The 13,378-nt window shown below is 36.7% G+C and overlaps 1 protein-coding gene across 1 annotated transcript in view; it reads right to left on the reverse strand.

Moving 5' to 3' along the window:
• LOC145675083 (sodium-coupled monocarboxylate transporter 2-like) overlaps nt 1-13,378 on the reverse strand; it is an 80,770-nt gene that overhangs the window by 34,940 nt on the left and 32,452 nt on the right. Inside the window, exons 6-7 of the mRNA XM_081745452.1 lie at nt 3,467-3,575; nt 1,753-1,862 (exon numbers count right to left, since the gene is read on the reverse strand). Of these exons, the coding sequence (XP_081601578.1) occupies nt 1,753-1,862; nt 3,467-3,575 (219 nt within the window). The remainder of the gene's footprint in view (nt 1-1,752; nt 1,863-3,466; nt 3,576-13,378) is intronic.

Raw genomic sequence — 13,378 nt, forward strand, 5'->3', positions numbered from 1 at the left:
ATTATGAGGTGCAGTTGCGTTGCCTCTTGTTCTAGTCCATTTATACACTGACAAAAAATGTAGATGGCATACTTAAAAAGATAGGTTACATGCGTAATTCCTGTAGTTTTTAGACTTAACGTACAGCAGACGTATAACTGAAAACGCATGTTTTATAATACTTTCTGTATAAGTGTTCCATCTATACGTACTTTCCGTATGAAACAATGTAGGTGGTCAGGATCTCACATACAAATGGACGTATATAACATATAGCTGACGAAGGTAACATAAGTATATGCATGTGATGTACGGAAAACTGATAGATGTAAAACATCCAGCAACGGCATGATGTAACATCTAAGGGCAGTGCCTATGTATCATACGGATAACGTATGCTCCGTACTGATTTCTATAGTAAGCAAGAGGATACCGTATATTTGTACAATATACCGCTGTCCGGAGAACGGATTTTTCTCTGTGTATAACCCATCATTAAAACTATTAACTTTAGTCAATGTTATTCTCAATCCATCTTTCCACATCATATCTTTATAATCACTTAAAGAGCCGGTATCTGTCTTAATGGAACGATATTTGAAGACACAATGTTTTCGAACGTTTCTGAATGGTTATGGGCAGTGCCGGGTTTACGTATAAGCTAAACAAGCTATACCTTAGGGTCCCACTATCTTGGGGGCCCCCAAAAAATAAAGCATTTACAGTTCCAAAATATAAGACTAAAGTAAATAAGATAAAATCTACATATAGCAACAATGCTTCCTGTTGTGTAAGTCCTATAATGTAAGTAATGGGCCCCCTTCTACTAACCTAATTTTTAAAATATCACTAGTTTCTTTTTTTTTTGTATATAGGGTGCTTGCGTTCATCTGGACACATAAAAAGCCCCATTGCCTTCAATAGCTTAGGGCCCCACCAAACCTAAATCCAGCACTGGTTATGGGCAAAGTTGAGTGACATTTTTATAAAGTTCGTTTCTGTAATGATCCAGAGTTATGGTTTTTGGCCTCGATGGAGAAAAACGTTATATGTCGATCCAACTTTTTATCATTATATAGCAAAAAATATCTTCTTGGGAACTTAAAAACCGCCCTAAAGGTTAGTGAGAATCCTACGACTATTCTAACTGGCTACGGTCGTCATAGGACATCCATTTTTAATCAAAATTGACAATCTCATATAGGAAACTTTGACGATTTTTTATTCCTTACGCTCAGGGACGTGGACACCTCCAGATGGCAAATTCTTGTTGGCCGGCCGGTGTCAACTCATGTAACGCACACGAGTCCACTTTTTGTACCTTACCGAACACATGAAGCCGCCGAACAACAATGGTAAGGTGTATGCCTAACTCGTCTACAAAGGCACTAACATTTCTCAGAGGTTTCGCTTCCACGGTGTTCCTGAGGAGGTCATCCGAACATAATGCAAGTTGTGTCCACAGGATTCAGTTCTGTGTCACCGGAACGATATTTGACAAAGAAACGGTAAATGGTAAGCAGTTGTCATTGGTTTGCCAAAAACCGTTCGGTAATGTTAATGCTTTTGCGAATTGTTGTAAGACTTTAGATATGTATAAGGATATTTCCACGTATGAAAACCAACAAAATTAGTAAAATAATTCTAAGAATATATTATATTCTAACCGTAATTAGTATTATTAACAGTAATTACTGGAACTTTCCTTTGCCTACGTTTTACTTGTTTGTTATTTATCATCATTTCAAGTAAACTGTCGTTAGAATATTTTACCTCAACGCAGCACTGAAAACTCCTGCCACGAATAGTCCAGCGCATCCAGGGTAATCTTTCATCGTTTCCATTATGAAAAGGGGAAATATTTGGTCGGGAGCTGTTACTCTCTGAAGAGAAGAAATAGTAATTTTTAAAAAAACTTATTTTACAATCATCAGCAATAACAACAACAAAAGAGTATTTTCTTGCCTTTTTATGTGAGTTATACTAACGAAGACATTTTTATTCAATTTGAACTAAAGAATTTTATTGTTAATTCAAATGAGTACTACAATATTTGATTTTTTTTTAAATTTGAACCCTTGCAAAGTTGACAGCAAATACAAAAAAATTAGTACGAATACTTTCGTTGGATACTGATGTATTAAACAGGGACTATTCCATCCCTTTTATTACCATTTTTTTTTCTTGGAATGAACATTAGTGAGTGGTTATTTTGAATAAGGACCTAGTCGAAAGTAATAGTATTCAGTAAGAAAGCTTTCTGCCTTTTCGGTTTTAACGGTAGAAGGAGTGGAACATCGTGTACTTTTGGTACTTTTCTGTGGGACCCAGTGGTAGTGAAATTAACGATCATCTTACATTTACATTTTATATGTATTGGCAGAAAACCATAAGCAATGTGATTACAAATGATTGGCTTTTAGTGGATTCATAAGCAGTTCCATATAAAATATTTGTAACATCGATTGGCATCCATTTCCTTTCAGTGATAAAGTATGAAAGAATATTTGCAGAAAGCCATCTGCCACATAGTAGATATGGTCTTTGTTCTAGTCCCCATCTTAACATATTCTGCACACCTTCTTGTCTCACCTTTAGTTGGTAAATGCATTCCTACATTTGGCACAGCTTTGTAAGTAGATCTTAGTCATCCAGGAATCTCTTTTCTTTTGACGATCGCCTTATTCACTTTTCCAATGCAATTCTATGCTTATGCCCTGCATTAAGAATGCCAATAAATCGTATATTTTCATGTCGTAAGTATTGAAATTCCTTATGATCCAAGGATTTGTCACTGACGTCATCAGGACTTTGAAAAACATTTATCTACGCTATTTTGTTGTCTCCCTATCAAAGGCAATTCGTGAAAAAAACTACTGTATTGAACAGTGTGAATTCTAGAAAGCAGAGAATTATGTAGAAGACATCCACATCTACAGATAGAGACATCTACAAATGCCATCTTAAGTTATCTCAATTTAGCAAACTGTTTGCCTAGTGAACTAGTAAAATAACGATACGTAGCAATAACGTGCGGTAAGTTACCACGGTTGTACTAGATATTTGGTGGAACACATATTTTCCAGTCGTAACGAAAGGGTTACTAACTTAGCATAGAGAACACCAGTGCTCAAGTGAATAGTATTCGGAATCTTTTTTCACCGAAGAACAATGATAGGTAATTTAAGTAACTAAGAAAATCAAAGTTTAGGTATCGTTTTGTCCGTAAAACTATAAGAAAGATAAGCCATAAGACGTGAGATTATTATTTGACATATGGACGTTATTTCCAGTTATGTAAGCAGAATTGGTTCAAGTTTCTGTACACAATATAATTAGGTAACAATATAAGTAAGATTCAAGTTAATTACTTAGTCCATTATAACTCATTTTGAATTGTTAACGAAATATACATAAGAAAAATTTAATTTTGCAGCGTTTAAAAAACTAGTAATACCAAAGCCATAAATGTTAAATATTTACATACCTTTTGTATTATTGGGTCACAGTCAAAGTAATTTGCGTAAATTAGAAGACCAATATAGAACAGAATTAAGTGGATGATAATAAAATAGATAATGTTGATCCATACGGCTCTGTGAGTCAAATACATAAGAAAAAGTAATAAGTTAATGAAAGGTTAATTGCATTGTTCACTAGAAGCAGTCATTAAATAATTCATTTTGAGAAGGAAATAAATCATTGAACCATTAAACTAATTTAATTAGATTCATGTTCACTATTAAAACATAGTTTTGCATTATTTGTGTTTTTACGTTAATCAGCGTGGAATAAAATACTCACAAACTCAATCTCAGCTTATGATACACTTTGGTAGTATAACGTCGTGTTCAACATGTGCTACGTATCTCCAAAACATACACTATTTAATTGAAATATTGTACTCTAACACTACTAGAATAGTCTTTTTCCATCGCTAGTAGGCAGTAGGCTAGTAGACAGTACGACAGATGATATTGTCGTGAAATGACTTCTGTCGCTATCAGTAAGTCCCGTTGCTTTTTTTTTCCTAATTGCAGGTCGAAGTGATAAAACAATTACTTACAGTAACCGGCTGCATTTATCGTATGCCTGATATATACATGTGCATGTGCAAGATAATGGGATAGAATTACCCTGTGGATGTCATATGCTACTACGAATATCACATACACAACACCAGTTTGACAGGGCTCACTGTCTTTGGATGAATAGATCCAGGTTGCTTCCCCTCATTGAATTACTGCTTCAAGATTGGTTCATATGAGTGGGGCTAGGTTTTTCCCACAGTGTCACTAACTCTAAAGAAGTTATCATGAATACTTTCTTGGACATGATGTTTTCAATTCCATAGCGTTGCCTCTTTTTACACCTTGATTTGATGGGGTATCTACTACGTTTCAATTTTGTGGAAAGCAAAAATATTGTGCGGGATGTAAAGGACAGTTCTGTAGCATACGTCTCTTTATTGGATAACTTACAAACGGTCCATCGGTGATCCAATCAGCGGGTAAGAAAGAAATTACGTTATGTGGTTGTAGGTTGAAGGATGTTATCGTGAATGGGAGTTATCGTGAATAATATTCGTATTCTGGAGCCAAGAACCGTGTTGGTCGTCTCTCAGAACAGAAGAAGGCCTTTCTACAGTAGTAAGTCTTGCCGGTTGCAACATCAACGTAAGAGAGGACGACTTGAATAGCCAGGACACTTGTTGGTTTCCATCTCAGCGAAGAAGACAGGTACCTATATTCTTGATTTCAGGCAAATCTACGCTTCCCTACAAGAGAAAGGAAAACATGGTGCCAGACGCCGCATGATTTCCTATTAGAAACACAACAAGACAGATTGCTCTCTGTCATGTGCTTCCTTTTGTTGTATAGAACTCCTCTTGTAAATTATGCATTCGTTATCCTTTGTTTAAGATGTTAGGCGGTAGCGATCAACTACGTCACGTTGGCCTTTACAAAACACATGCTAAGTCTCATGATGACTGGTTCGTTTCCAATTAAACCCACACTAAGTCTGTTATTTACTACTTTAAGCATTTGGCGTTTGTTTACAATACTAATTAATTGCATTCTCCAAGCACTGGGAATATGATTTCAAAGTGATTTTAGTAGTTTCTTTCTACTACTGCCATCAGCAGCCATCTTTCATTGTGCCTTAAGTTACTCAACACATTGTATCATAGTATGAATAGTGGATAGTGTAAAATATCTTTGTGCCTGTACTTGGTTATACGAGTTTGCATACCTAAGCAAAACCTTTTATGGGCACGGTGGTTTAGTAGTATGTGATCACCTTTGATGCGAGATATCCCCGCTTCGATTCTAGCCTAGTTTGAAAAGGATAACATCGCGTCCATGGGATATTTCTGTGTTCTTCCGTTTCCTCCTATACTTTCATTTACCCTAAAGAGCATAATCGTGGAATGCTGAATTTAATAGGGGCAAAATCTTGCAACCAACATTGTCCACAATGAATTTCAAAACTATCGCAAACCAGGGAATATCCACATAACATAATATATCCATATATATATTCACACCAACACACAAAGTAATAAATATACAACATATATTTAACATTTTAGCTCATAGTGATGCATTCTATTTAGCTCATATATTGAGTGAGTTACTAGTGCACTAAATATAAAAACGATTTCCACACTGGCCATTTCGAGAATCGTGGGAATAAAAGGCATCTCCAGTGACTACTTACTTTCTTGACCGGTACCAGGGTTGATATGAGTATGTAAAGAACCAGTAGGCTCTGTAGATCACGAATACGTTGGTCTCGAGGTCGCAAATTGAGGTTTGAACAGGAGTCGAAAAACCAATCGACGGTCCCGACAACGTTGTAGTCACTTCTTGGATCTCTGGAGATGTTTCCGGTGGAGATCTTAGAGTGTATCCTCATCTCCTAACTCCTAATTCTATGCCGCACACTACCCACGAAACCTTGTAACGTACCTTGTCCGTAACAGATAATTATATTATAGGCTTGTAACAAGTTGATTTATTGCTATTTCTTGTAATTAATATTTGAAGTATACTCCTATTTAGTGTCTTTACAAGTTCAATGCTAATCACTAGTTAATCGCATTATTTGCGTAGAGTTACATAAGTTGGCTCGCCCTTGCTTCTTTTATTTGGTGTGAACCTGCTATTTTATTATTATCTCATCAAGAAGTAAACACAATATATCGCTTTTATCCATTGTAATTCTTGTGTACACTAAAATTTAAGGGATAACATTCCTTAGTAGATCTTCTCTCAGATCAAAGTGTAAGTTCAGGAATGAGGCTGCTGCCGTTTCTTGAACGTCTTTCCCTTTTCTTCTACGAGTTGAGAAAAGTCATAGTCCAAGAATACGCAGTAGCTAGAGAAAATATGGAATAAAGCTGGTTAGATTAGCGATTATCATCCATTATATTACTCTTTTCTTATTATATTTAACTTTTTAACGTCTATATTTCCTATATATATCTATATTCATGTTATTTTATTATTATTAACATGTCTATTTGGTATACACCGAATTTTCCGTGGAACGGGGAAAGAAAGAGAGGGGCGGTAAAAGTTTACTACGCAGTGTTTAGATGCGTGATTATACTGTGCACTGTGCAACAAAAATATGTAGGACGAAGCTGTAATTCTACCAGGATGGCGTAAAATCCATCGTACTTCATGAGCATCTTACAGTATTCCGTCAAATTTCATTAACCATGGAATTAATTAGAGTGCCGTGGAAAGGGAGTAACTACCAGCAGAAAGAAATATCAATTGTTATTCTTCAGATGACGGAAGAAAATAGGGTGTAAGCGGACATAAAAGGTTCATTGCTGCTTTGTTTGAGATTAACTACGAATGGAGAGGCTAGTTTGTAGCTGCTTGAAGGTAAAATTATATAGTATATTTCAGATCAAAATCCAGGAACTCCTGAAAGGTGGATAGAACTGTGTGAAAACGATAGTGTCATTTGAATATTATGGATTATCTGAATCAGGATTGAGTGAACTTTAAGCACATGTTCGTGAAGAGTGATTGCATCATTAGTCAATAATTTGGATTCGGAATTGGAAATCATAGTTCACGACGTATGGTTGCATATTATCACACGTAATAACAGTAAGATCTTGAACATTTAAACCGTTTGCAGAAAATGATGTTTTTGAGAATGTTAAATTTTGCGTTGTACCTTAAGTACTACAATATGTCAGAGTAAAATTTATTCCGATGGGAGAACCTTTTCCTTGGATGCGTGGCTAGTGCCAGGCCCCGTAATTGTCCAGTTCCATTATCTCATTATGTAGGTCATATAGAATTAAATAAAATCTCTCTCTTTCTGTCTCTGCGTTTCAACGGATGTTTACAATCAAGTATTATATGACTTCGTATCTTAGTTATTCCCGTACTCGTTTGTAGATAAAGTTTTGTATTCACTAGTCTCTTATAATAATGAGTAAGTTATGTATATAGTATGTCGCATACGCACTGAAATAGCAGGCAGTCGTATAGCATTATTCACTCCTGTTAAATTAGTCGAAGTATCGCTATGGTCATGATACGTTTAGGTTGATAAGATTATCCACTCTTGTCTCGTCGATGGTAGTACTGACTGAGGTCGACGTTATTATCTCATATCTATCTATCTATCTATCTATCTATCTATATATATATATATATATATATATATATATATATATATATATATATATATATATATATATATATATATATAATATCATTACAAGTATCGGTTCAAGTTTAGTCAACTCTGTCAAATATTGTCAGCATTAATAATTAATACCACTCATTGAGCAGTCATTCAAATCAATTGACGTTTACTGGGTTATTCCACATATATAAATATATGTATCTACGCGTTCACGTCGTTTGTCTACTTTGTCCTGTCCGCCCGTAAGGGATTGTCGTTAATGATTACTAACTTAATAGACTGTGGCTGTCGTCGTCTCGTCGAGTGCTTTAACGGTTTACTACGTCACTGGAGTTTTGGTCTCGGAGTCTTCTTCCGAAGTTGGTATGCATGACTACCCTGCAGAAGTTACTTTTAAGAATTCAGGTGTGCCTCTAATTTTACATTAAAGTGATGTTAAAGTGCGCTCATATATTGAAGCTGCCGGACGGAGATGAGAAAATAATAATTCCTCTGTCCCTTTTTTTTCTTTTCACTTGCGTGGTGTTGTGGCACCTGAGTTAAATTAGGAATGGGTTGCGCTTCTGCCGACAGACGCTCGCTTAGGCGAGAGCCAGATTCATCCTGTTTGAGGTGTAATGACTGTTGCAAGGTCGAAAGTGTACCAGTATTTGTCTATTTAAACCTTGACGCTTTGAGAAATTATTAATGACCTATTGTTATCAGGAAGATTGAAAGTTTCGATTCTATGATATAAGGAGGGACAGTGAAAGAATATGTATTAAATTCTTATTCAAAGTTATCTTACGTTTATTTGAGAATCCTTCAGTTGTAACCTACAGTCTGCCGTGAGGGAATTATTGTAAACTTAAAGATGTTAACAAGAACAAATGTAAGCCGACCTATATGCTATTGAAATTTGATTTTTTTCTTTTGCCTGATGTAAGTTGTGGAACTATTAAGATATTACTCATGTGTTAAACAACATTTAATTTGTCGTTCTGAGACTACGATACTAAGCTACTTCTTTGTTAATAAATGTATATTTCTGAGGAATTGAGAGAATCATTTGGAATATTACGTCCGATATGTTATAGGGTAATTTAAACTAAACAAATAAGTATCAAAGATTTGCTGTAATTGCTGTATTTGCTCTTTTGTCCTGCTGCATTCTCCTGGAGCAAGATCCTGGTTTTCTAAATTATTTCCGTTGCGCAAATCGTCTCTTCTTGGCTTCTCTCAGGGTTGCCAGGACCCTGAGCCAGGAGTTGAGAAGTGGACTCAAGAAGCTGGTCGTTACTTATTTAGACTTGTAATTAGCGTTACAACCTTAGAGATCCAGCAGGATCCTCACAAGAAGTGACAAGAAGTAACCCAAAAGCACGGTTTGTTTACTTGTGGGGGCGCGTATCTCCGGTCGCCGACGAGCCCCTCTATCAATGTGCGTACGGGGAGAACGTGCAGACACGATAGCTTCCAATATGCAAAAACCCCGATGTCGTATTTGAAGTTGTTACAGTACCAGGGACAAAAACAGCCAGACATTGCTGATCGCTCTCGGCTATTTCGACCCATGCGTCAGCTGAGCTTGGTTTATATGTGTGTGTGTTAGGGAACAAATTGAACTGTATTTCCCCCATAACACAGTCCTAGCTACGGGCCTGTTAGATATTACACCTAAGTGCAAGAATGGGTCGCAACTGGAATCAAACCAAGCTCAGCTAACGTATGTGTCGAAATAGCTGAGAGCAATCAACAGTGTCTGGCTGTTTTGAGCTCTGACGCTGAAACAACTTCAAATGTGATATGGGGTTTTGCATATTCGGAAACTTGCATGTATTCTTGTTCTCCCTATACCCACAATTCCCGAAGGACCGGTCGGTGACCGGAGATCTGCGGCCCCCACAAACAAACAATCCGTTCTTCTTGGTCGGTTCTAGTAATTTCTTGTGAGGCCATGCTAGCTGTGGTTTCATGGGTAATGTGCAGCATAGAATTTTGCAGCAGAGTCGGAAGATGACTATCAACCCAACGATCGCCCCCAGAAGCTTCTCCAGTAGCGCTCGGTGACCCCGAGAAGTAACTACAATATTGTCGGGACCGTCGATCGGTCTTTCGACCCCTGTTCGAACACCTCTCTTTGTGACATCAAAATCAACGGATTCGTGACCACAAAGCCTACCGGTTCTTTACATACCCATATCGACCCTGATACTTAAAGGCCAAGAAAGTAGGGAGTCAACAATGCATTAGGTGAGATGGCTTTTGATTCTTATTTATAGCTAGTTTTCACACTGCTATTGTTCAAAAGGTAAAAAGAATGTTGTGCTAAAGTATACCCCAAAATTGTGTGCTTTTTGATATTTTTAAAGAGACAACTTTTGATTTTTAGAAGAAAAATCCATGGTTAAGTATATTATTCTCTTTGTATAATTGTCCTTTGTGCGTACAATTGGACATACGAATAATAAATTAAGAAAGTACGCATATCCTAACATAAATAAATATCATATCGTTTATTTATGGAAGTTAAGAAAGAATATAAATACAGTAAAGTTTCGCAATCTTGAATCCCGATATCTTGACATTTCATGCAACCATTCTTTCTTCTTAAAAAAAAAAAAAAAAAAAACTCCAAATGATTTCTATTGGTAAAGCAGAACACCTTTAAAATAATGTGGTGGTAGTCTATTAGTACTAGACTGTAATAATTTTCAGAATTGTCTAAATCGCTAAATGATTTCTGCTTGTTAAGAGGACACCATCTTTGAACTAGTGTGGTGTACTGTTAACAACTGGACCACAATACTTTCTAGCATCGCCTATACAGTGTAAACACAATAAGTACATTTTAATTACTGTATTATTGTAATCACAATACATATTATAAGTACAAATGTTCACATGTTTTCCTGTTCTGTTCAAGTGTTTGTTACGGTACTCAATTTTTGATTGGGACACATTATAATCAGTGCTAGAGCTTCACCTCTGGTGCGTGGGGTCCCTGGTTTGATTCCAGCTCGCGTCAAGTGGACTTTGTGGTGGACAAACACCGTGTGCATGGGTTCTCCCGGTTCTCTACCGTTTCCTCCCACTTTATTCATTTCATCATTGTATTCATTGTTCATCATCACCGTCTCCTTTAGCCTACCCGGCGTAGCCACGGGACGTAAATCTGAAAGATTTTTATAATAATCCGCAGAATAAATTATTGGGACTCGAACTAATTTGGTTATAGGTTTTGTTCATTTCATGGAAATTCCAACCGACTCCATTCGCCCTCTCAACAATGAAGTGGCTGCTGAAAAGCGACGATGACAATCATGATTCCCATTCCTTTCTACTCTTGATAAACATCAGAGATTTGGTTGAAGGTTTATGGCTATACTCAATTGTAAAGTTAACTTGCACATTTAGAGTAATATGTAATAAAATAAAACGAGTTGTGAATACCCATCTCCAGTGGCGTATATAAAGGGGGCTTCCGGGCTTAAGCCCCCCGAGATCTTACTTATTATAGTAAAGTAAATGAAATATCTTGCAGAATTTTCACATTTCCAGCAGAGATGGAGTGGGTCAAGTGGGTAAGGTTTTCTGAGTGGGTCATGAGTCAACAGCATCTGACCCACCACCCACCGTGACCCACTGCGACCGACCACCCACCATGACCCACTGCGACACACCACCCATCATGACCCACTGCGACACACCGACACAGTATGATCTACCGACCCACTCTGCTCACTGCTTTGTAGACAGTATCTTCTGAAGACTGGTAAATTTGTCTTCGTTTTACCTTCAAGACCTTCATTTCCCTTCCTTTTCCATTTGTTTCTGTCTACTTATCTGAGGTGAGTATATCTAACAAAGTGAAAAAAAGAACTTCAGGCACTTTTGGATATTGATATTTTTAATTGTAATAATATCAATAGGACTTATACCACTACTTGGCTTTCGAGATCTGTGTTTTTAGAGGAGCTAACTACTGGAAAAAATACATTTTTGAATCACTGTAATACATAAATTATTATATAAAAAAATTCAAAGTAACTATGTGTGCCTGATCATCACGGTCAAATTGCAAAGTCAAATGAAATTACTTTTGGTATATAGTTAGGCCTTAATCCAAACTGGGATGTTATATTGCTTTCATTATAATGCATAATATCCTAAGGAGGTAGTGAGGATCCGAATTTTTGCGAAAAAAAATAGTAAAAATAATAGTCGTTAAACTTACGGAGCTGAAATTCGGTGTATTAACTCTATATTGAAAATAAACAGAATGTGTCCTAACATTTTTTAAAATTCTCCTTTATGGGGGGGTGGGCACTTTCTATAAATGGAAAATTAGTAGCGAGTTGGTTTGTAAAAATGATCGAAAACGATCGATGTTATTTAACGATAAGAACAAATCAGAAACAAAAAATACAGTGCTTGGCTTCATATCTATATCCATTGCTTTCTAACTAACTAACTCTATGGCCTATGGAACCCGGAGGTTCAATGCCGCGTTCACAAAAGCTCTCTACTGACTTCTATCCTTAGCTAACTGCATCCAGTTTCTACTTTGTATTCCAATCTCTGCGAGATCCATCTTAATATTGTCCTCCCATCTGCGCCTAGGTCTTTCTAATGGTCGTTTTCCGATTAGTCTTCCAGTCAAGACTTTGAAAGCGTTTCTACTTTCTTCCATTCTAGCTACATGACCCACCCACCTAAGCCTCCTAGACTTCACGACCCTAACAATGTTGGGTAAACTATATAAACTATGTAGTTCCTCGTTATGAAGTTTCCGCCATTCCCGTTCCTCTTGGGTCCGAATATTCGTCTCACGATCTTGTTCTCAAATACTTTCAGTCTATGTTCTTCCCTCAGAGTAAGTGACCATGTTTCGCAGCCATACAAAACAACAGGCATGATTACCGTTTTGTATAGTTTAAGCTTCAAATTCCTCGACAGAATTCGTGACGACAAGAGGTTTTGAACCGAATAGTAACACGAATTCCCTGCTTTTAGTCGACATTTAATTTCTTCGTAAACATTATTTTCCTCTGTTAATATTGATCCTAGATATTTGAAACTATCCACTTTATCAAAAGTATTATTTAATATTTTAACGCATCCATAATTTGCTGTATTCCGGTCCCGACGCACTTCCATGTATTTAGTTTTCTCTGCGTTTACTTCTAAACGCATGTCCCTGCAAGCGTTTAATAAGATCTCTGCATTTCTTTCTATTGTTCTCCTATCATCCCCTATTAAAGATGGAAAGGAAAAGATGTAGTATGGTGATAGAGAGATGATACTTCTTGCTGAGTATTTCAAAACAGACCAAGAAAAATCGTTATCAGACTTAAGTCTAACAAGCAGATTGTCGATGAGAAGTTGCAGAAATCGGGTAGAAGTATTATCAATTTCCACGACAGAGTGCGAACGGGGATTTCCCCTTATGAATTTACAGATGACTAATATTAGAAATAGACTAAGTGCTCAAACATTGTCTAACTTGTTGCTCATCAATATTAATAGCCCACCGCTAGACAAGCTCAAAGTAGACGAGTTAGTTATTTCTTGGCTGAAGGATGGACATTATTCCGCTGCAGATGATTTATCCCGAAAAAATTACCAACAGGAAATAAATCCGACTTCAGATTTGTTTTAAGGTGGAAAATTACGAGTTATAGAAAGTGTCTACTTGTATTACTTATGGCTTATTTGTGTTATTCAACTTTGCACCAAA

This window comes from Thermobia domestica, chromosome 18 (assembly GCF_964235325.1).
Source record: "Thermobia domestica chromosome 18, izTheDome1.hap1.1, whole genome shotgun sequence".
Taxonomy (NCBI): Eukaryota; Metazoa; Arthropoda; class Insecta; order Zygentoma; family Lepismatidae; genus Thermobia; species Thermobia domestica.